The sequence below is a fragment of the Emys orbicularis genome, chromosome 7 (genome assembly GCF_028017835.1).
Source record: "Emys orbicularis isolate rEmyOrb1 chromosome 7, rEmyOrb1.hap1, whole genome shotgun sequence".
Lineage (NCBI taxonomy): Eukaryota > Metazoa > Chordata > Testudines > Emydidae > Emys > Emys orbicularis.
In genome coordinates, this window is record NC_088689.1 from 60245033 (window position 1) to 60268432 (window position 23400).

General features: G+C 41.7%; 1 protein-coding gene across 1 annotated transcript in view; it reads right to left on the reverse strand.

The window, feature by feature from the left end:
* RET (ret proto-oncogene) overlaps positions 1–23400 on the reverse strand; it is a 59906-nt gene that overhangs the window by 13545 nt on the left and 22961 nt on the right. Inside the window, exons 7-13 of the mRNA XM_065408208.1 lie at positions 20625–20883; positions 16190–16315; positions 15113–15223; positions 11016–11129; positions 9471–9727; positions 6889–7036; positions 2753–2860 (exon numbers count right to left, since the gene is read on the reverse strand). Of these exons, the coding sequence (XP_065264280.1) occupies positions 2753–2860; positions 6889–7036; positions 9471–9727; positions 11016–11129; positions 15113–15223; positions 16190–16315; positions 20625–20883 (1123 nt within the window). The remainder of the gene's footprint in view (positions 1–2752; positions 2861–6888; positions 7037–9470; positions 9728–11015; positions 11130–15112; positions 15224–16189; positions 16316–20624; positions 20884–23400) is intronic.

Genomic DNA, 23400 nt, shown 5'->3' on the forward strand with positions numbered 1-23400 from the left:
TTGTTCTGCTCTACTTTTCTAAAGATTTTTCTAGTTAACATCACAGACTGGTCTGTAACAATTACAGGCTCCAATCCTGGAAACATCCTTCCCTTGGCACTGCAACTTGATGTGGTAGAATTGCTTGTGCATTCAAATAACCCTAAGAGCTATGCTGGTGGGGGTTTTAGCTCCCAATAGGGCCATCAAAGCCAGATAGGGACCACATGAAAAGCAGTCTACTGGTCCCCTAGGTTGGCATTTGAGAGAGAAGCTAACAACCTATCCTTGTAAAAAAGTTGTTGTTTTTTTATAATTTAAGTAGCCATTCTGGCAAACAGCCTCATAGACAAGGATGGCAGAATTTTCTTCATGCCCTAGCAATGTCTGATGGCATGGGAAGGATTCAGATTCAGAATCTTGCAAATATGCACTTGAGTGGATGTCCTATGGGAATTCTCTCATGCTACAAGCCCAGGTACTCAAGTGCATAACTGCTCAGAGCTATAGAGGGCATCTAACAACACCTACCAAAGCTAAAGTTGTGAAACAGTTTCTATGCTAGCCTTGTGTTTTCACATCAGAACCTTAGGGTGTGTACCCTGTATGGCTCTCTACATACCCAAGCAGTGCCTGTTTTTAGGGAAACAATGAGAAGGTACTGGTCAGCATGGCAGGCAGTGGTCTCAGCCCGCCAGCTGCCTATCTGTTGTCAGGTTGTTTTGTAGGCATCATGGCACAGAGTTTTAAACAGTATCTTTGCTTGGATATGGGGAGCATGTTTACAAGGAAAAAAGGTTTAATTGAACGAAAAATGTGTGTGATATCTATATAAAATTAGATCGAACTAATTTTTATTCGGTATAGCCACACACTAAATTTTGGTGTGCTGGCAACAATTATTAAACTATAGATTAATTTTTTTACATGAACCAATCCAGTGCATGACACATGACATCTTAAATACATGGGATAAAATCCTGATCCCACTGAAGTCAATGGCAAAACTCATTCTCCATGATTTCACCCATGATGTGCCTCTTTTTGTGTAGGTTTTGGAGTGCATATGGTATGTTTTATCATTAGCTGTGAATTCATGTGTATGGTTAGTGACATGCTTATTTAATGCTCTTTTTGGTTCTATTGATGGAATCACACACATGTGCATATACACACAATGTTATAGCAAATATTAGGCCAGATCTTGCTTGCCTGACACAGGCGAATAGTCTCATTGACTGCAAGAAGATAATACCTTAATAAGGTCAGGAGGATTCAAGAAAGCACATAGAATACAATTCATTCATGCAGTAAGTAGCTGCACAAAGATGTTGGGTCAAAATCTGTTCCTCTCAGTCATCTGAGTTTAAATTCAGAATAAATCCACTGAAGTCAGTAGAATGACTCCAGATTCACACTGATGAATAGAGCTCCTTAGCTTTCACCTTTTAATTTTCTTTTAAACCTAGCTGAAAATCAAGCCTGTATAAGGAGTTACTTAAGAAACTTGATTTAAAAAAAAAATCAAAATTACTTTCTGGAGCGTGTGATATTTAGCTCAGAAACCATCTTCTCCTTCCAGCACACTAATTAAGGTGCCCTTTCAAAGCACTCAAGTATAGGTTCTCAACAAAAATCCTGACATTTCAATCCATTAGCAAGCTTCTCCTCCCCACCACCCACATGAATAATATTCACTCAACGCTACAATGCTGAGTACATTTGTCAGCTGTATCAAAGCCTCCCCCACCCCAATGCATTAATGAATTACCTTCATATTTATGAGAAGTGTTCGACTCACAAACAGTTCACAGCACAATGATTTTATCCCCTCCACAAGGTTCATAAAAAACACCCTGATTTTTTTTTTTTGAATCTTACTGAGTCTCCCAGATGCACAATCCTGAATTCTACGTGCCCCTGGAATGCACTGTTACATCATCAGGCATTCTGAAAATGCAGGACTGAGCCTTAAGAATTTGTGGCCATGTAAATCACTCACACTCCATAACAACTGAAAGATCAACTTACAACAGATATTTTATGGCAGAAGATGTTGCCATGCAACTCCATTTAACATTAATGGGAATTGTTTAGATAAATCCCCATGAACTGCACTGAAAGTTTGCCCCTTTGGCTGTTTATAATACATCTTTTTGAAAATTATTTCCCCCATGTATTTGCAGCGAAGTACAGTATACACATCAGTGAAACCAGTTTTTGACAAATGTAAGCATTCAGGTAAGCATCACACAACAGAATCATGCTAGTGAAGAAAAACTCTGAGGAAGAAAAACTGAAAGTGAAACTAACTAGCAACCTAGTCAGGGGTTAGGTAGTGGGTTGTCCCTTAACTACTTGTTCACTCAGAACCTGACAAAATGGTGCCCCAATCCCTGACTTGGGCCTTTAGGTGCTACTAGAATACCAAATAATGATCATATTGAAAATCCAGTCGAGCCAAATTAGAAGAGGCTCCCTGAGAACCAAGTTAGTGTCAAAAAATAGAAGCAGAAAAAGAAACTGGCCAGGAAATATTTTAAAATAGCTTTAGAATCAAAACATGTTTGTCTCTGACTATATAGGTGGTATCCATAAGATCTGCGGCTAGTTTTGCTGAAATTAGGATTTCCACTTCTCTCACTCATTCTTAACACCACCATTTTTAATCAATAGCAAATTTATAAAGGTATTTTGCATTTTAAATAGTGCTTCAACCCCAGGCTAGATCCATTCTTTGTTTCTCTCTTACTAACTAGCTGCTGACACTTACCATCCTGACTGCACGCTCCATACAGTTTGATGACATGAGGGTGGTTGACCTGTTTCAAGAGGTTGAACTCTGACAGCAGATCTCGCAGCTCACTCTGGGAAGCGTTTTCTATAGAAGGCATCAAAACCAGACATCTGGTTAATAAAACACTGCAAAAGGAATGTGCCACCTATAGACTAAGCTGTAAATTAGCATACTGCTACCTATTTGAGGTATTGAGATGCGCTGGCCAAGTGATTAAGGTGCTCAACTTCAATTCCAGAGGTCATGGATTCACTTCTCACTCCATCTCATACTGAAGGCTAATTCATCAGTAGCAAAATGGGCACCTGATCCATAGTGTTAGGGCTGTGAAAGGCGGTCAGCATGATGCTAGCCACATCACTCCCTTGTGTCGTGTTGGCTATGGAAACTGACATGCGTTAGCCTGATGAGCCATCTGTGGCTTGGGGCAGACTTTGACTTATTTTAGGTACTTGTAGGGGACTAATCATTGTAGTATAAAACAGGTACAATCTAAGAACAAGAATTTCAGAATGCTCTGGAAATGAGCATGGGGATGAAAAGCTTCAAGTGCTGTACTATCAGCTTTGTAACGGTTTTCAGAGAAGAGACAGGGCCTTATTCTTCATTGATGTTCAGTCATTCACATCTTTGCCAAGTAGAGATGGGTGAAATTTTTCAGCTAATGGTTTACTCACTGAAAAATGCAATTTCGGATGACCCCAAACTATTCAGGAATTTGACACAAATAGTTTTGGCCAAAAAAAATATATTTTCGGGACTTAGCTGTCATTCACAAAACAGCAGGAGGAACTGGAGGTCGTCATGGGCCCTCTTTATAAATTTTAGCCCAGTGATTAGCACACTCCCCTAGAAGTAGCTTCAATAGCAGATACTGAAAGATCCTCACACCAGAGTATCCCTCAGCCCAATGGCTAATGTGTTTTCCTGCAATATGGGAGGACCAAGTTCTCCACATTAGGCAGAGGGGGCTGTTGAACCAGGGTCTTGTGAGTGCTCTAGTACTGGGCTAAAGCTATAAGGAGATGGGTGGCATGATCCCCTTCCCGTTTTGTAAATCTAGCCTTTTCAAAATATTCGAAACAGCATGTTTCAGGTCAGACAAAATGTTTTGTTCAATGCAAAATCATTTTTTTTCAATTTGCTGAATTTTGGTTGCAATTTTTGGGAACTGCCGGTGAACCACAAAATCAGTTAGTTATCTGTCCAGCTCTACAGTCACGTGAGAGTACAGCACTGCCATCTAACTAGGTAGCATTTTATACCCACTCTGCACTGGTGTAATTGACTAGATAAGCTGCAAGGCAGTGAAGAATCAAACTCAGAGGCTTTTGTGCCATGTAACTGTATTGCAATTACTGCATCCCTTTTCCACACTACATACAGTAGACAAGATTTAGAGGGCTCAGCACCCGATATAGCAGGAGATCTCCAATAGGCCTAAAGTTAATTTATGTGATGAACCCAATTAGGGTGGTCTGAGCTTTGGGAGTCTACATAAGCCAAGCAGTTCTCTTGACCAGAACTCCCTTGTTCAAACCAAGCTTACAGAAACATCCATGGCTTGCCTCAACCCTCTTTCCCCCCAAATATTTAATTAAAGATAACATTCAGTTCTACACTTGTTAATCTTGCAGTACATATCCAGAATTCCAGACTTGGAGCCGAGTAGAGAGTTTGTATTGACATCAATAGAAGATACTTCTCCAGACTTCTTTGCTGATGTCAGTGGGATGGGTACTGATTCAGTTATACTATCCCTTGGCTGTCTGCCAGCATAAAACTTTTTAGAGAACATTCCAGGATAGTGATTTTTTGTTATTGTTTTATTTTCATTTCTATTTGTTCACAACGAAGTAAAAACAATAGCAACACAAAAATGTTTACCCAAGTAATGGGCAAATGTTTTCCACAATCCAGCTCTCATGGAACATTTGGGGGAGCTATCTGAGAAAGAAATATGCATTGCAAAAGGAATGTATTAGAGTTCTTGCTATTACCATAAATGCCTTATGAATTTATTAGAGGAGGGTGCTTAAAATAAAGGGTTACCCTTGGCTGCTATCAATTCTGCTCCAGATAATAGCTCGGGAAAGTCAAATGGTAAGTCCATTGGAATTAAGAATGTCACTTTTTAACAGCATATTTCAGAATTTTAGCTCAGTTACATATTATTGATGTAAAAAGTCACTACTACTTGTAAATGTATAAATAAAGTTGGCACGCTGTAAAGATTATGGATATTCCATTTATAATACCATGTAAAAGGTTATTTTAGTGTTACATGTAGAGCTATATTAGTCTGTCTCTGCAAGACCAAGTTCCAGGGCTCCGTCGGCACGCTCTGTCTTTGATTTCATCTCCATTGAACCCTCGTTATAAGGAAGCCTTTTTTTATAAATGTAGACATGCATTTCATAACTCATTTATTTCATCGGTAAATTGATATAATATGCAATTTCCTTGCACTCAGTGAGAGGATGATGGACTTTTTTTTTTTAAGCTTGCACATAATAAAAATGCTAATAAGAAACCCATTATCCTATTGTAATTGTGTTTTCTTATTCACAGCAGCAATTAACGACTGAGGTCATCCAGCCAATGCTTGCTCCCCACCAAAAGAAAGAACTCTTCTACCCAGAAGCATTTCTGAATACTTTTGTTGCTTCTCTCATATTCCTAGGGTGCTTATCTCCTTGGTATATAGGGACCACACACCATTATGAAGTAGTATCAGATTCTATCACAAAGCAGGGTTATTTTGTCTCTGTTCTTTCCATTTCTACATCATCCTTCAGGACGATGCAGTTAAAATTACCTTTCTGTCAAAACAACAAGGTCAGTCCTAGGTTCTGTGGGGCCTTATGTGATCTAAAGGCCTCCATTTGCCTTCTTTGACCTGTGACCAAGGTCTCCCATCTCAATGATATGGTCCAGATGATGTAGCCATTAGGTGTGAAATGTGGCATAAACCAAAGCCTACCACTGGCTTCACTGGGGGAATATGGTGGTACTTGGTCTGGTATACAGAAAGTGCCAACTCATTATTTCATTACTTTGCTCTCCTTTTTAAGGTGGCACGTGTAGGAGAAAGATAGGTATAGCTGGGTTTGAAAAGAAGGACATATGGATCAGTTTCCTTAATGAAAGAAAGTACAATAGGTAGAGATAGATGGATACAGGAGCCCCCTTCTTATCAACCAGAGTTTGTCTAGTGTAAGTTTTCTTCCAACTCTGTAGCCTCAGATTCTTTGATTTAAAACTCAACTGGATAAAACAATAGTCTTAAATTAATAATTCTTAACAATTACATAGGGTTTTTCATGTGAGGTTTTCAAAAGTCAGCTCAGCATCGGCCTAGCTTTGCTTCCACTGACTTCAAATGAGAGTTTTTCAAATGGACTTTAATGGTAGCATAATTAGAGCAAGGCTGAGAGCTTTTCAAAATCTCACCCCGTGTATACAAAGTGCTTTACAAACTGCCTATTTGCTTTTTTCTATATCTGTGTTAGCTGGGTAAGTATTACCCACTATTACACAGATTGGAAATTTAAGTAGAGAGATGTAGTGAATTGACCATGGCCAGCCTACAAGAGCTGAAGGCTTCCTGGATTTCCTGCCCCTTGCTCAAAACCAGTAGACTACACCTCTATCAAGTAAATACATCAGATCAATCCGGCACAGGCAGGGAAGTAGATGGATAGCTTCATAGGTCTGTTCCGTCTCTAGACACTTTGTATCTAGCACAAATGATCTACTTAAAAATATTTGAAGAAAAATTGAGATAGATTAATACAAAAAGCTGTGCAGAGTTTTAAAAAGCCCTTGTGATGCTTCAATTAATGACGACTTAAATGAGATACATTTGCCACAGTAACTCACATTGCCCTTGCACAGCACAAGCTAGGGCCTTTGGAAATTACTGTTTGTATCAATGTGGCACTCTCTCTTTCGACGGGAATAGGTCAGTACATAAATAGAATGCTGGAGGAAATGCTGCCAGGACGCTGGCAGGGCCTGCCCCCAGATGGCCTCCTGCATGTACACTAGACCCTTGTGAAATAGATTCAAAGGTTCCCAGATAGCTTTCAAATCATTTCAGGGAAATGTACCTTTGAGCATTTTCACTGCCACCGTAGTGTAGCCTGCTTTCCCCTTGAGTCTGAACGCTGTTGCCTTGACGACCTTTCCAAATTCTCCTTCTCCTAGTGTCTTGCCTAGAACCAGGTTCTTCCGGGGGAATTCCCATTTGGGGTCCTCCTGTATGAGAAAAAAGGAATCCTATCAGATCAAATGAGATAGAAGAGGCTATCTTATGGGCCAGAAGGGGCCAGCTCCTGACTGGTAGCTCAAATCACAAAGGTTTAATACAGTATTATATTTCAGGGAAGACATTATGCTCAGTTATCTGATTAATTTTTGTTTTTGTTTTTGTTCCATTATTAGACAGAAGACCATGACTTTTTCTTCTGCAACACCCTCTAAAAGCTCTTTGCAAGCATTTTTAAATAAGCTAGAAATTTCCTCTAGATAAAAAGGCACTAGGTGCAGCCTATCAATATGGATGACGTTTACAGGCCTACCTGAGATTTTTTTGTACAAATGAAACACTGACTGAATAAATGCTCACCTTCAAAATAAAGTATCCATATTTGATCTTGCATTTCTGTTTAACTTGTGGGAGGAGGTTTTCCTTTAAGAATTCATCACAGACAACAATCCATCTGTTATGAAGTGCTATTGAGCCTTACAGTTACAGAACAGTGACAAAATGTATAAACCAACCAAGAAATAAAAGCAAATAGAGTACAAGCTACTATGAAGGCATCAATATCTAACATCCAAATGCATCAGACAAGAGGACAGTGTTTCACTGCACAGGACTTTTCCAGACACCATCCTATTTGCCCCAGGTAGAAAATAAATAAAAATGCACAAACTGGCAGGCATCCTACATACAGTATAATCAAACAACAGAAATTGCATTAAAGGGCTGGGGGGGGGGGGGGGGGGGGAGAGAAGCCTTCCAAAGTATGCAGATAAATCCACCCTAAACTAAGCTTTATAAGTGAAATTAAGGTAATAGGGTTTTAGTGTGGTGCTGTAAGTCAATGTCCAAGAAAAATCCTGTATTGGAGATTAGCTGATATCAGATTTTATGGAGCCATTAACCTCAGTTAATGTAATGTTTGTTGGATGAATTTTCTTAGGGATTTTTTTAACCCATTGATTGTTTGCATTTTTACACAATAATTTCTGGCCATCTACAATTAGCCCATGAAATAAAATACGGCCAGGATATTAGCATTCCCCCCCTTAACTAGAATCCTACCATATAAATTAAAATTTAGTCAATGCACTAAAATAAAGTCCTGTGTTCAAGCTCCATAGTGCAGCACGTGCAATCCAACTGAATGCTGGAAGATATTACTAAAACAATGACATAATTTTTACAATGAAAGTGCAAATTGTACAGCTAGCTGCAAACGGGAGTAGCCAATAATGACAGTACTAGGGAACAAAAGTTATTAGCCACAGACTTTCCAGGGAACTAGTTTACTTGAATCCAATTGTTTGTTCCAGTAGAACAATTATTTAGTTCCATACCCCGGGGCAGTTAGCTCACAATCAAACTACTGCACTACAAGAAATGTTATACAAATGAATGGTACAGTAATAGCCCATGCAAAGCTGATATCAGGCTACTGCTCCGTATTTGATAAATAATTAAATACTTTCCATTTGCAGTACATGACAATTTTCATTGAGAATTTGAAATCCTTCAGAAAGTTACCATTGTCTCTCAGATGGGGAAACTGACGTAGAGTGATGATGTGACTTGCCCTAGAAAATATTACAAGTCAGTAGTTGAGTCAGGAATAGAGCTCTGGTCTTCTCACTTCCAGGTCTGTGCTTAAACCACTAGATAGTGTTACCTTACATTCAAGGGAGGCAGTGTTTCCTAGTGGATAGCAATGGACTAAGGGTCAGGAGACTTGAGTTCTTTCCCCCACTCTGCCAATGACCTCCTGTGTGACCTTGTGCATGTCACTTCACCTCTCTGTGCCTCAGTTTTCCCACCTGTAAAATGAGGATAATGCTACTGGCCTCCTTTGCAAAAATGATTTGAAATCTACAAGCAAAGAGTGTTTTATGGGCTAGATGCTACTATTATTTATCCTCATGATAGAGATATTGGTCAGCAAATAGTCTGTAAACATTGACAATCAGTTTAACCTCAGTTAGTCTAACCCTGTACTGAAGTCAATGACAAAAGAAATAAGGGATTAGACTGTGCCCAGAGTATTACATTTCTTTAGACACTAACAGTAAGAGAGAATGCAGTTGGCTTGTGCAGGAAGTTATGATCTGATTAATTACCATGCATTCATTAGAGATTCCCTCCATGTGGGTGATTTTTATTTAATTTCATTTGAATCATAGACTGCAACCTCTTTGGGGGAAGGCCTCTCTCTTACTAACAGTGAAATTTTAGGCCTTCTGAAGTCAATGGGGCCAGAATTTCACCTTAAATGTTTGTCCAGCACAATGCATCCTCACATCAAAATGGGGGTTTGGAGCACTACCATAGTAGACAACACACAACTTTCCTTAGAAAGCCCAATTCGTGACAAAACAAAAAAGCCAAGTCAAATCAATACGCAATTTAAAAGCGTAAAATATAAAAGCTTACAGGTATTTTAAAGGTGTCAACAGGCACCTGGTTCTCCACAGAGTCCAGAGATGGCCGACGGACATTTGTGGAAGAGTAACTGATGGGGTAGGACTGGGCTGGGCGCCGAAAGGTCATCTCCGCTGAGGCAATCGGTGGTTTTGGAGAATTCTTGTGGTAACGGTGGATGAAATAAGAAGAGAGCAGCACTGAGATAATGAAGGAGAGCAGAACTGCCCCTGCAATCACAGTCTTGCACACGTCATCACACAGCGGCTCTGTGGGCAGAGGGGGAATTGATTACAGTTCTGCTGGTTTCGTTTTCAATTTTTTCCCATCTCATCTCTTTCCACACACCCCCTTTGGTAGCTAGTTACCATTCACAACAGCATCTACTAAAGGTTTTGAATTAAATTTACATTATAACAGTCATTTCATAAGCTACACTAAAACCCTGGATCTAATTCTCAAAGAAAGGTAGAAGTGCTGCACTTGCAAATATACCCAGTGCAGCTGCAAAATCCTACATTTTCCACAAGCTCTGTGGGTAATTGCATGCCTAAATGCCTGTTAAACTGTAACTAGATTTAGTTAGAGGCTTACAGCCCTTAGTAGTGCAGGTACTGACTTCATCTATTCACTTGCCAACACCACTGCAGACGCTAGGCACACAATCCCCTTAATATCCATGTCAGATCCACTTCTCTACCAACTAACATTTCCCCCAGAAGTGTATATTATCATAGAATCATAGAAATGTAAGGTTGGATGGGACCTCGAAAGGCCATCTAATCTATCCTCTTGCACTGAGGCAGGACCACGTATAACTATGTTATGAGTATTCTCAAGTCTCCCTTTCCCCTTTTTCCTGCATGGGAACCCCTCTCTATCTTCACAAGGGGGGTGGTGGGGAGGTTCTTAGTTGTATTATTGCTTTCATTTTGTTTTTTGCTTTTCACTTTATAATATATTATCCAATGCCACAAGTCCTTCATGGAGAAGGCTCATTAGAAAACAATCACTACTTCCCCTTTTGCAAGTGCTCCCATTCTGCCTTCCTTTGAAAACAGAGCAAGAGGTGTAGTTAGGTAGAAATCCTACCCCCAGGAGAATGGATAAGGTGATTCCAGCACCTTCCACAACTGTCTTTTCCGTCTCTGAGTTCTGTAGTTGAGATTTTTAACTCAAGTCCAGTGGAAAGTAATCCCCTAACCACCTTTGAAAATTTCAGACCACGAGTCCATGCTACACTTCCACTGAAATGCAGCCACCTCTGGGGATTATGGGGCAGCCAACCAGTGTATTGTGCAACACTGGATGGGAGGGGACACTATGCCAAGAACACAGGGACAAAATCCATGGAGAATCGTTAATGTCCAAATCCAGGAGCTCCCTTCTTAATGCTTTTTACGCTGGCAGGCCATGAACGTGAACATTACCCAGCAACATGTAAATGAGTTTAGATGGTTTTATGTATCAAAGACAGGAATATTGTATACAGTAGGAAAGGTTAGCGTCACAAGAGCAAGATAACTGTAAAACCAGCTAAATAATCTTTAGACTTACCTTTAATATCATCTTTCTCACAGTAACAGTTTTGTCTTGGGAAGCAGTAACAAATCCCATGTCCTGATTTAATTCCATGAGCGCCTCTCTCATGACCACCAATGATGTTTCCATCTAATCAAATACAAACACAAGCTCAGATTCTCACGCTGTAGTTAAAAGGCAAAGCTCAACAGCTCATTCCACTAATGGGTTTTTGTGGGCTTACCCTACTAAGTATTTGAAATTTGACAAAGCAACTCAGATTAAGCAGTAAAAATGAAGATAGGTGAAAAAAATGGAAAAAGGATCTCTCGGGGGTTAATGTAAAGAGATTAGGGAACTCAAAGACTGCTTGAATACTAGTTCTGGGCTCACTGGTCTGATTAGCAATCATTGCTGTTATAGAAGATCCTGGTTCACAGACTTACATATGGTAGACAAGGTGGGTGTAGGACACAGAGTTTATTTTGGATTATGTCTTTACTTTGTGTGTGGATACTTCCTTTATTTAAAATGGCCTTTAAATGTTGAATATGTATATCCATTATTTAATGTTGATTCCCACTCCCAACTCATCATCTGACCTCTCTCTGCCTTGTCAGGTATCCAAAATCTTCCTTGAAAATCTTCTCTTATTTAGTTTAATTTTTCTCTCCCACTACTGCTCTGTGACTGTTGTGTGCCTTATATATGTAGGAGACAGCAGTCTAGTGTTACAGCAGGGAACTGGGGGTCAAGAGACTTGGGTTATATTCCTGGTTTTGACAACCATTTGCTCTGATCTTGGACAAATCAGTTAACCACTCTGCACCTCAGTTTCCCCATCTTCAAATGGAGATGATGATACCAACTTTTGCAAAGTGTTTTGCAATATTCTGTCGAGAGGCACTATATGAAAGCACTAAAAACTCTGTAAATGAATGTTTTATTGTCTAAGATAATCTATTATTTAGCATAAGGACACACTGTATGTAACCACCCTATGTGCAGAGCTAGCCTGATTTCCAATTGGCAAAGTTCCTGCAGAATCAGGCTCTTTTGAAATCATCATATTAAAATCTGTAAAACACACTTCCATACAGAAACCATCAGTAGAAATAATCTTTTTCGTCTACATAGTGCCTTACATCCCTAAGATTTAATAGGATTAAATCAATTGTGTTCTATAGAAATTTAATCAGGTTCTATAGAGATTACAGGTATTAAAATGGAGAATGAGATCATTCCTATAGTTATATTTTTAAACCATCCTATAGAATTCTATACCAGGGATATAACTTTTTATTAAATTCTGCAGGAGGATAAAAAAATCCTCTAGAAAGGTTATGATTTTCTACCAGGATTTTCCATAAGGGAATGCAGCTGTCTCTGTGATGGAGGATGGGTGGGTAAAGCAATGTGCTCCAAAATTGGGGAACAGGATGTTTTGGCCAATGACATGACGGCAACCCTCTAATTTGTATGGGGAAAGTGCAATGGGAATTCAGCATCCTTGCAGAGTATATAGGACCTCAGTCGTAGAGATCTTTCCTCAAGGGTCCACATGTGCTAAACTGCATGTGATTTAAGGAGACTATGCTAGGTCAACCCCATCAGAGCTGGAACCTGTTCCAGAAAACATAGGTGTTTCCAGACCTGTCATTTGGTCCCCTACAGGACCTAAATTAATTCCCCTAATTATTCCTCTGTCTTGGAGAGGTGAGCACTGATTGCTCCCCGATCTTGCAAGCTCATGGCGGTGGGGGAAGATAACGTCAGATAAGTACAACTGCTTCTACTCCAAAAGGTCTTTGTGAGAGTGGAGGAAGTGTCTCCTTGCATAGGACAGCAAGAGAAAAAACACTTTCACTCTGGATATAAATGGGGCTTCCCCCACTGGGTCCAATGGAGCTTATTCTAGCTAGAGTACAGTTACTAGGGAAACTCCGGGTGTTCTACAGATTACCAACGGTGCTACAGATTACATCACGTCTCTATGCCCATTCTTTCATTCAATCAGCAGCTGTTTTCACTGCCTGATGGAGGGCAGGGACTTTCTGCCCTGCCTTCAGATCCTATAAACTGGGGCCCTTACCCAGCACCCCTCCCCAAAGCTGAAAGATGTGGGAGTGACCATCTGGTAGCTCCAGAAGATCACAAAACAAACACTGCAGTTTAGATAAGAGCAGAGAATGTTGGATGCTCACACTACCACTGAACTCTAAAGTAAGTAAACACGATTGAATCCATCACCCAGATTTTCTTTGAAGTTCAGGTTCTGTAGAACCTAATCTCACAGCTGAACCTGCAATGATTAGTCCAGTGAAAATCCTTCAGAACCTCTTAGTGGGGTTCACATGGCACAGCTAGCCCTGACAAAAAACCCACCACCGTTTAGAATTATCTCTACTATTATATTTAAAGTAATTACATACTGTACTGAGGCATCTACAGAAAGGATGTGGACAAATTGGAGAGAGTCCAGCGGAGGGCAATGAAAATGATTAGGGGCTGGGGCACATGACTTACAAGGAGAGGCTGAGGGAACTGGGCTTATTTAGTCTGCAGAAGAGAAGAGTGAGGGAGGATTTGATAGCAGCCTTCAACTACCTGGAAGTGGGGGGGGAGGGTTCCAAAGAGGCTGGTGCTAGGCTGTTCTCAGTGGTAGCAGATGATAGAACCTGAAGCAATGGTCTAAGTTGCAGTGCGGGAGGTCTAGGTTGGATAATTGGAGGGTGGTGAAGCACTGGAATGAGTTACCTAGGAAGGTGGTGGAATCTTCATCCTTAGAGGTTTTTAAGGCCCGGCTTGACAAAGCCCTGGCTGGGATGATTCAGTTGGGGTTGGTCCTGCTTTGAGCAGGGGGTTGGACTAGATGGCCTGATGAGGTCTCTTCCAACCCTAATCTTCTATGATTCTATGACCTTATTTAGTACATAAATAGGTTGCCTGTGCTTGATGGTGACAACAGTGGAACCAATTGTTTTAGCTTTTTTGTAGGGTCCCATTGCAAGTGGCACATGTAATATGTGCATATGGGTGTGCACGTATGTATAATTTTGGAGATTTAAGCACCAAGTGCCTACCCATCAAAATGATAGATGAATGATAAAAATAAATATTTTAGCAGCTGTCTTATGTACACAACATACTTGGCATTACAACATTCAGGATTTTATTATACGTTGTTTGCTTTTGCCAAATAAATGCCTTCTGCCGATAAAAGCTGAGATAATGGTTCTTGTCAGCACATCTGAACTCTTGAAATGCACTAATTTCTCCATCTGTGAACATATTGGCTGTGAGCATGAACCCTGTGTCCTGAACTGCTAACTCATAACAACATTCTCAATTCATGCATTAACAAGATAGCATACAGTACATAACATCTTGAAAGCTTGTGTTACTTGCCTCTTTCTATTGTCTAATAAGATTCCATTCCTTTCAGCCTTCTGTCAAGCAAACCATCTGCCACTACATATGTTGAACATTACAGATTTTAGGGAGCCAGCCTCGAGCACATCATTTGCTGCTTGTAAAGTGACAGCTGATTCCACTTATCACCAGTGAAGATTTTTTCAGATGATAGTAAAATATCTATGATCACTTTAAGCATTTCTGCCACTTTAAAGTTTATGTTTTGTTCACAAGCAGAATTAGATTTACCGCAGTCTTGTCTACACTGTGATTTAGCCTGCATCAGCTGGGGTGTAAATTCTAATATGCACCAGCATGTTGCGCACTCACTGGCCCATGTGGACCTTGCTGGCATGCACTAAAGTTCCTTGGGCCAGTGAGTGTGCAACATGTGGGTGCACATTAGAAGTTGCTCCCCACCTCAGTTGATGCAGGCTAAGGCACAGTGTAGACAAACCCAATCTTGCTCTGAGTGAATTCAATCGGAGTTTGGTTATTGACTCTAAAGGGCGGAAGACTGTGCTCATAACTCTGAACTTTGCACAACTCAAACATCAGCTATAACACTGTAATATAGATATGTGTGTTTAATGTATGCACTGTTTTAAAAAGGATCTGGAAACAAGAAAGCAGAACTTGGACCAAACACGGCTTTAACATACCAATTATTATTTTACAGTATATATTATATTTGATATTAACTTTAAAACACTCCATACTTGTGCAATCTTGGGGGCACACCGCTGGATCTTTGCTCTCTATAATGTCACAGGTGCCATCTGGACAAGTCCTGATGCTTGGGGTGCAGGTAGAATAATTTGTGGTGATTCCTATGAACATACAAGCACACAACAGTCCAAATACCACAATGCTTTGAAGAGAAGTTCATTGCACTCTGCTGGTGCATGTTGACACACTGAGGCACAGGGGACACTGTCAGTTTTTAAAAACAAAAGAATAATCAAACTTCTGTCTACAAATTCTTTACCTGCTGTTTTTACAACTAACATGCAAGATGATGATAACTGAAAGCGATAAAAAAGAGTGTGTTTTTCACTGGGTTTTCAGTTTATCTACTTGGTGCATTTGACAGCCCTTTGTGCGCTGTCAGTTTCAGCTATGGTGATCTTAGGTGTTATTTGCAACAAAGGTAGGTGAAACATCCTGAGTACAAAGTTTGGCCTTTAAAAATGGATGATCTCTCTTTAAACGTATTTTCACAAGCCTGTGATTGAACATAAGGTTTACAAATAGTTGGAGAGAAATTGTGATACTTATGGAAGGGCAGGAGTAAAGCATCAAGTTTGCTATGGAATACTTAAGAATACCATCATTTGTCACATAAGCAATGTGTTGTAAGTGTTACAGAGCACACATTCTCAAGTTTTGGATAACGATTTCCAACTGAGACGTCTCTTGTACCAGCCAGTATCTGCTGGTGGGATTTTGTAGAACTTGAGCTGTTCCAAACCCAGTTTATGATTGCAAGGGGTTACATTGCATCCCATAGGCCATATTCTTCTCTGCACTCCCAGTGATTGCTAATTTGGTACCTGCAGGTGCTGTGATGGGTAGGCCTCAGGGATTGAATTAATGACGACTTCCCCTTAACTCTGCTCTCCTCCCTTCTGCAGGTTTAATTTGTGTATTATTTATACCATAGGTTCTGGGTAGTTTAATACCCTGGGCTAGCTCTTCAGCTGGAACAGATCAGCACAATTACACTGTAGTCAATGGAGCTGTGCCAATTTAACATTAGCTGACAATCTGGCCAATTACGCAGCATAAGTGTGTACCTTTTCCACTTCCCTGTCTCCACTGGCATTTTCCTGTTAGCACTCCTACACCACCACACTCTTCACATTCAGCACGGTGCTTATTAACAGCGCAAGATTCAGGGCAGTCCTCTTCTTTCTTAATAACTGCATGGAACGGAAGCAAGAGAGTGTGAGGTGTCACTAGATGCATTGATGGAGGTGAATATACATGCAAGGCAGCTGGGCTCGAAAAAGGAGAAATTCCTTTTTCTAGATTAAAAATGAGAGACCACAGTTAACTTTGAGGACCTATCCCTCAATAAATGTAGAATAAAGACTGAAGGGACCCAAGCTATGTATCTTCTTCCTATGTAGTATCAAAGGCGTGGTGGCAGTAGCATTGCCCTCTCTGATTGCTGGGCATAATGCTTGGAATTACAGAAAGGCAGCACGATGCACTAACATACCAATTATAATACAAACAATGGATTCAGAAAAAACAGCTGATGAAGGCATGAACCTTGGTGTTTGGGCTGGTGCAACACTGGCCAGCAAACAGCAGGTGGCACAGAGAGGTTCTGATTGCAACTAGCACAAAACTCTGGCGGGAGGAATAACACTACTGATCCTCTGTGTCCATTTCCCCAATCTGCCCTGTAGCAGGGTGGTCCCACGCTCCTGCCCTGAAGGGCTTAAAACAGCCAGGGAGCACGGCTGGGGCAAAGGAAAAGCTACAAGGCTGATTGGGGAAGCAGCCGCAGCTGGGTCACGCCCCAATCAGGCCTCAGCTGGCCTGTATAAAAAGGCTGGGAGCCAAAAAGCTCAACAGTCTCTCTCTACACTCAGAAAGAGAAGGGCCTGGCTGTAGTGAGCTAGAGACAGAGTACCTGAGTGGAGCAGGGCTGGGGACAGGCTGGGGAGCTCTAGCCTGGAAAGCCCCAGGCTATGGCCTAGTAGGAGGCCAAGCAAGGGGTACTGGGGGTTGCAGAGGGCACCCCAGAGGTAGGCCAAGGCAGCAGGTCCAAACCCAACCTTGCCTGTGATGAGTGGCTGATACTGCAGTCTGCCCCAGGCGTGGGGCTAGATGATGACTGGCAATAGCCTTACACTGAGGCGAGGTAGGGATAGTGGGTGGGGGTTCCCTGGGGAGGGGAGACCCTAGTACTGAGGGGTGTACTGCCAGGGGGCAGCACCCCAGATACAAGGGCAGCGGGGTCCGGGAGGGACACGGGGGCCAGAGGACAGGCGGATCACCGGCCTGCAGGGGGCGCTCCAGGACGCTGGAAGAGCTAATTCCCAGAAGAGACCAGCAGGAGGTGCCGCAGGGGTGAGGCCGCTCCGCTACATGCCCCAAAACTTAACTTCTGAGGTCATGTTATTACATAACTCAAAGGAATAGGGGCAATCAACTGCTGGGAGTTAACTGTTCTGCACAGACAATTCTCTTAGAGAGTACTTAATGGTTTGGTAGAATGGTTAGGTATAGTCCCAATCGGCTCTTGTGATCCAGGGAGGTGTTATACGGTTTTACTTACACAGATCTTCCCTTTTCTGTGAAGTTTGAATCCTGACGCTTTTGCTACAATGAACCAAGTGTGGTATCATTTTAAGTACTAGGCAAAGGCTGGGTAAAATGACTAAACCAGCAAAAATAGATACAATACAAATGGTTGTTGTTGATAAACAAGCCCATTTGAATTCACACTGACATCTTTGTGCAGCAGAGTCATGGGTTACATGTTCTGAGGCTACCATACAAAATTAAATAAGTGGAAAGTACAGAAAAAGAAACAAATGGAAGAGAAATTACCCCTAATATAGACCACATGTACTACCATGCTTTCTAGTCCTGTTTCTATAATGTTCCCTTGCCTGTCTTTAAGCAGCCTGACAATGATTAAAGTATGAATAACAAAATGAGAAGCATCTAACACAGGGGTGGGCAAACTTTTTGGCCTGAGGGCCACATCTGGGTATGGAAATTGTATGGCAGACCATGAATGCTCACAAAATTGGTGGTAGGGGTGCAGGCTCTGGGGTGGGGCTGGAGATGAGGGGTTGAGGGTGCAGGAGAGTGTTCCGGGCTAGGACCAAGGGGTTCAGCGGGAGGGGAAATCAGGGCGGGGGTAGGGGGTTGGGGCATGGGAGGGGCTCAGGGAGGCAGGCTCCGGGCAGTGTTTACCTCAAGCAGCTCCCAGAAACAGCAGCATGTCCCCGCTCTGGCTCCTACGCGGAGGCGCAGCCAGGCGGATCTGCCCGCTGCCCTGTCTGCAGGCATCACCCCTGCAGCTCCCATTGGCTGCGGTTCCCGGCCAATGGAAGCTGCGGGGGCAGTGTGCGGAGCCCCTTGGCTGCCCCTACGCATAGGCGCCAGAGGAGGGATGTGCCACTGGAGCGCCAGAGTGGGGAAAGCTTCAGACCCCACTTCCCAGCGGGAGCTCAAGGGCCAAATGTGGCCCCCAGTGCCATAGTTTGCCCACCTCTGATCTAACATAACTTCAGTGCCTCCGGTGTGCATTTTCAAACATTTTGTTGTTTTAAACTTCAGTCCAGGAGAGTGAAGGACTGCAGTGTCTATTGCTACATATGCACTACACTGAATATTATGAGGCTGCTAAATGGCTAATTTACTGCCCTTTGTCAGAGCACGTGTTCAACTCTATGCACCAGCCGAAATCTTTATAACTCATGTTCTGCATGAGTATTTAGAGGAGGAACAAGGAGAAAAGTGTGTCTGACAAGGAAGTGCTTTGAATGACAAAACTGAAGAGGGATATATGTATATGAAATACACTGTATAGAACACACACAAAAAGTAGATTCTTACAAAGCTAATCGTGGTTTATAATATAAGCAGAGGTGAAAGTAAACCGGTCCGGTCCGGTGTACCGGCAAGAGCCAGTATGCCGTGCCGGACTGGACCGGCTTCCGCGGCGGTTATTTAAAGGGCCCAGGGCTCCAGCCGCTGCTGGGAGCCCCAGGCCCTTTAAAGTGCCACCGGAGCTCCGGCAGCTAGGCTCCCGTGGTGATTTAAAGGGCCCGGAGCTCCGTGGCGGCCAGAGCCCGGGCCCTTTAATTCGCCCCTGAGCTCCCAGCCGCCTCTGCAGCTGGTAGCTCTGGGGTGATTTAAAGGCCCTGGGGCTCCCAGCCACAGCTGGAGCCCCAGGGCCTTTAAATCTTGAAAGGCCCCGCCTCTTCCAGTTGAGGCCATGCCTCTTCCGGTTGAGGCCACACCCCCACTCAGGACTCCGGCGTACCGGTAAGTCCTTTAAGTTACTTTCACCCCTGAATATAAGGAATTGCATTTGATTAACCTCCTTTTATACCTAACACAATATCGATCTTCACATATCCTCTAGAAATGCTAATTAGAGAGGAGTCTGAACCAAAACCATTAATCCAAACACCCAAACTTTGGGATCTGATCTGAACTCTGTGGCTCAGGCTCATTTCTGTTGTTAATTTCACCAGTGTATGAACTGCCCTAACAAGGCACTTGCCTAAAAATTAACACTGAAAGAGACAAACCCAGCTATAACAAGTTGTGACACTCTCCTCAGGGAGTCCAGAACCATAAGGCACTGTGTTAACCTGTCTGCCTCAGCAAGAGAGAGCTTTGCTGGAGCTTAAACTGTGTGACAGCTCCCTGCCACAGCAGTAAACTCCTGTACTCTGCCAATCTAAACCTTGCCTTGCCGGTAACAACGAGTGAACCTCAGTTCCCGAATTCCCCAGAGTTGTCTCCCTTTGCAGAGTCCCTCTGACTCCCAGAAATTACCAAATCTGCTGTCTCCAAAGAGACAGAACACACACCAGCCTGTTGGATCAACTGAGGGAGCACACCTTTACTGTAGTATAACAGCACAGAGCTAGCTTATAGGAAAAGTAAGCATAAGTTTATTAACAAAAAAAATAGATTTTTGTGATTCTAAGCAAGAGAAACAGAGACAAGTCTGGTAACAAATAAAACACAAAGCACATGCTTTTAGTGACTAAAACTTAATTTAAGAAAGCTACAGCCTTTTGCCTAAGTGGCTTCCTCACTTACAACAAGCTATCAGCATCCCCGGCCCCTCAGGCTGGAGGATCCACCACTCACAGTATCAGAGGGTGCTGTTCCCTTTGCGTTCCTCCACCCCCAAGTGATGGATGTCAAAATAACTTTTTGCTTCCTAAAACTCATTGTTTTGTCCCCAAAGTCAGGACGACCTCCTGCTGTTCTTCTCATCCTTTGCCTTCCCATCCTCCTGTTGATTGTGTCAATGAGGCTTCCGTTGTTTTGGTTCCACAATGCTTAATTGACATTAGAGACAGGGAGATAGCCGCCTTCCCTCCTGTCTGGAAGAAAACCTGTTTCTTCCTTTATTTGGTCACAGACTTTAAGGAGTAATATCAGTGAGTATCCATAATTCCTAATACAGTGTTAATATTGACATTTCACAACCTTTCTCCCCCCTCCACCTCAAGTACTTACTTGTTCCTTCCAGCGTAATAGTGAGCTGGGTTTTGGCATGCTTCTTACTCTGCTTGTCTGAGGCTACAATGGTGTATTGAATTTCTTTGCATTCAGGTCTGAGTAGCACAGAGGAGTCATTCACATAGAGGCTTCCATACTTGTCCTCTCGGCCCTGAAGTATCCCTACAGCATAGCAGCTGGCATTGGGAGACAGCAACCTGTAGGTGATGTTTACTCCACAGAACTTCATGCAGTTTTCGATGCAGATTTTACCTATCTAGGCTCAAACAACAACAAAGAGATCACGAACAACAATAACAAAGTGGTATCATTAATGATACTTTGTGCTCCCTACAAATCTTTCTCAGTGATTAAAGCTAGTTAAATACATGCAACAGTTAGCATCTTTCTGTCTACTGTTCTTACATGGCCCCCATTACAATAGTATCTGAGAGCCTCAAAGCACCCCTGTGAGGTAGGGAAGTAGCATTATCCCAGCTTTACAGATGTGAAACTAACTGACCTGCCCAAGGTCACACAGAATGTCTGTGGCAGAGCAGGGATTTGAACCCAAGACTCCCAAATCCAAGCCCACTGCCCATCCACCAGACCATCATTCTTCGTCCTATCCAGTTCCATGCAGCCAAAATATGTTTCTTTCAAAGATCCTCTACAAGGAATTCACTAGAAAACACTGGGATACTAGTTATAATGATGCTATCATAGTGTCTATTCACATGTAGAGCCATAAATGTCATACATTTCATCTACACACAATTCCCATTGACAACAACAGGACTTTTGACTGGAAAACTATGGCAGCCTCAGGCCCCAATATCTATTTCTTTTCTGAGAACCAACAAAACCAAGTTATTCAATTCAAAATAGGTATGTTATTTCTACAGATGAACAGAAGCATACTGCATGTGCTAGAGTTTCTGGACCAGATCCTGCTCTCGGTTTTGCCGATGAAGTCAATGAGCACACCTCAGAGCAAGTGAGAGGAGAATCGGGCCCTGTCTGTGTTAGAAACATGATGTGGAAACTAGAATTGATTGAAATTTTTCTAATCTTGAAATTTGAAACATTTTGTAAAGTTCCCCCCCCCCCCTTTTTTTTTTTTGGCACAAGCTATAGAGCCAGTAGAAATATTTCAGGTTCCAAAATTCTGACATTTTTATTTTCCTAACTTGGAAATAAACTAATAAAACCCCTAAACAAAACTGTTTTTGAACATATCACAAATTTCCCCTTTCTCCTCTCTTTATTGTCCAGCCCTAATGGAAACTTCATGAAGACATTTTTTTTATCACTCTACTAAACTGCAATGACTTTATGGATGACTTAAGAATTGAAAGTATAGCTCTCTCACACACACACACACACACACACACACACACACACACACACACAAATGAAGCAGAATCAGCATAATTATTATTATATTTTCCAGATGACTTAGTTTTGGTTTAAAAAATTGCAGTGTGGCCAAAAAGCAATTTTTTATTCCTTTTCTATTGGGCTTTTAGAAAGGAGCCAAATAAACGAATGTTTGCAATCAGAGCTCCCAGGAGATATTATGAAGTTTCTATTTCAAAGCCAGACTTGAAAAGTGTCCCTGCTGTTTATCTAAGCAAATAGGTGCATGTGAAAACCCTACACCGGCATGAGGCAACTGTGTAATTAGGTTTAGTGCGCACAAAATGGAGACCCTTTCAAACAGGTCTGAGTGGTCCACTGGACAGGGTATTGGAATGGGAATCAAAAGACATAAGAACATAACATTTATTCCCAACTCTGCCACTAACTTGCTTCATGACTAGAGTCAAGTCACTTCACTGCTCTGTTTCCCCTCCCACCTTTTGTCTGCCTATTTAGATTGCAAGCTTTCTGTCTCAGGGGCTGATGTGTTTGTAAGGATGCTTTAGAACAAAGGAACCCTGATCTCAGTAGAAGTCTCTAGGATCAACTATAAATCAAATAAATAAAATAATAGTAAATAATAATAATGAAGGTAGGAAGGAAGAGCTAAAAGGCCACATTTTCTACCACTCAGAAGAAAGATTATAATGGAATTAAGTTATCTGACCTCAGGGCAATATAGTCATTGGTAGGCGACAAGTAATGTTTTTTTTTATTCTAAGACAACTCAAAAGTTTCTGAAAGTTATATAACCTCAAACTCCATTCTCAAGAGGTTGAAACTTCAAATTAGACAGAGTAAAACATTTTTGTGCCACAAAGACAATGCAATAATTAGTCCAAAAACTGAAGAGGTGACATTCTTAATGAAGGAAGACAGAAAGTTAATGGAAAGCAATTAAACAAGCAGTATTCTAATGTTCTAATTATTCACTGGTTAGATATGAGTGGTACAATATTATGGTCAGAAGTTTCTGGCCAACAGAAGCATCCGAAAGTCTCTAAAGAAAGAAGGACCTCATCTTTTTCAATTTGCTGGTGGCAGTTAAGCATTGTCATTTAAAATGAAAACAGGGAGAGGATTATTATTACTGTTGGAGTTTCTGCCTGGAGTAGTATATACACTAGACCACTCTACATTCTGAAACTATTTATCTAAGCAGCACAGGAATGTAAATCCTTATATCCTGTCTAATTCATATGGTACCTGATCCAAAACCCATCTAAGTTTTTCCATTGATTTTAATGAGATTTGAATCAGGACCAATGCAGCATTTGCTTTGTTTATGGGGAGAACTGTAATGGTAAGGGTGGAGGGAGATTTGTGGTGGGTCATCTTAAATTTAAAACACTTAAGATGCGCTTTAAAGTTA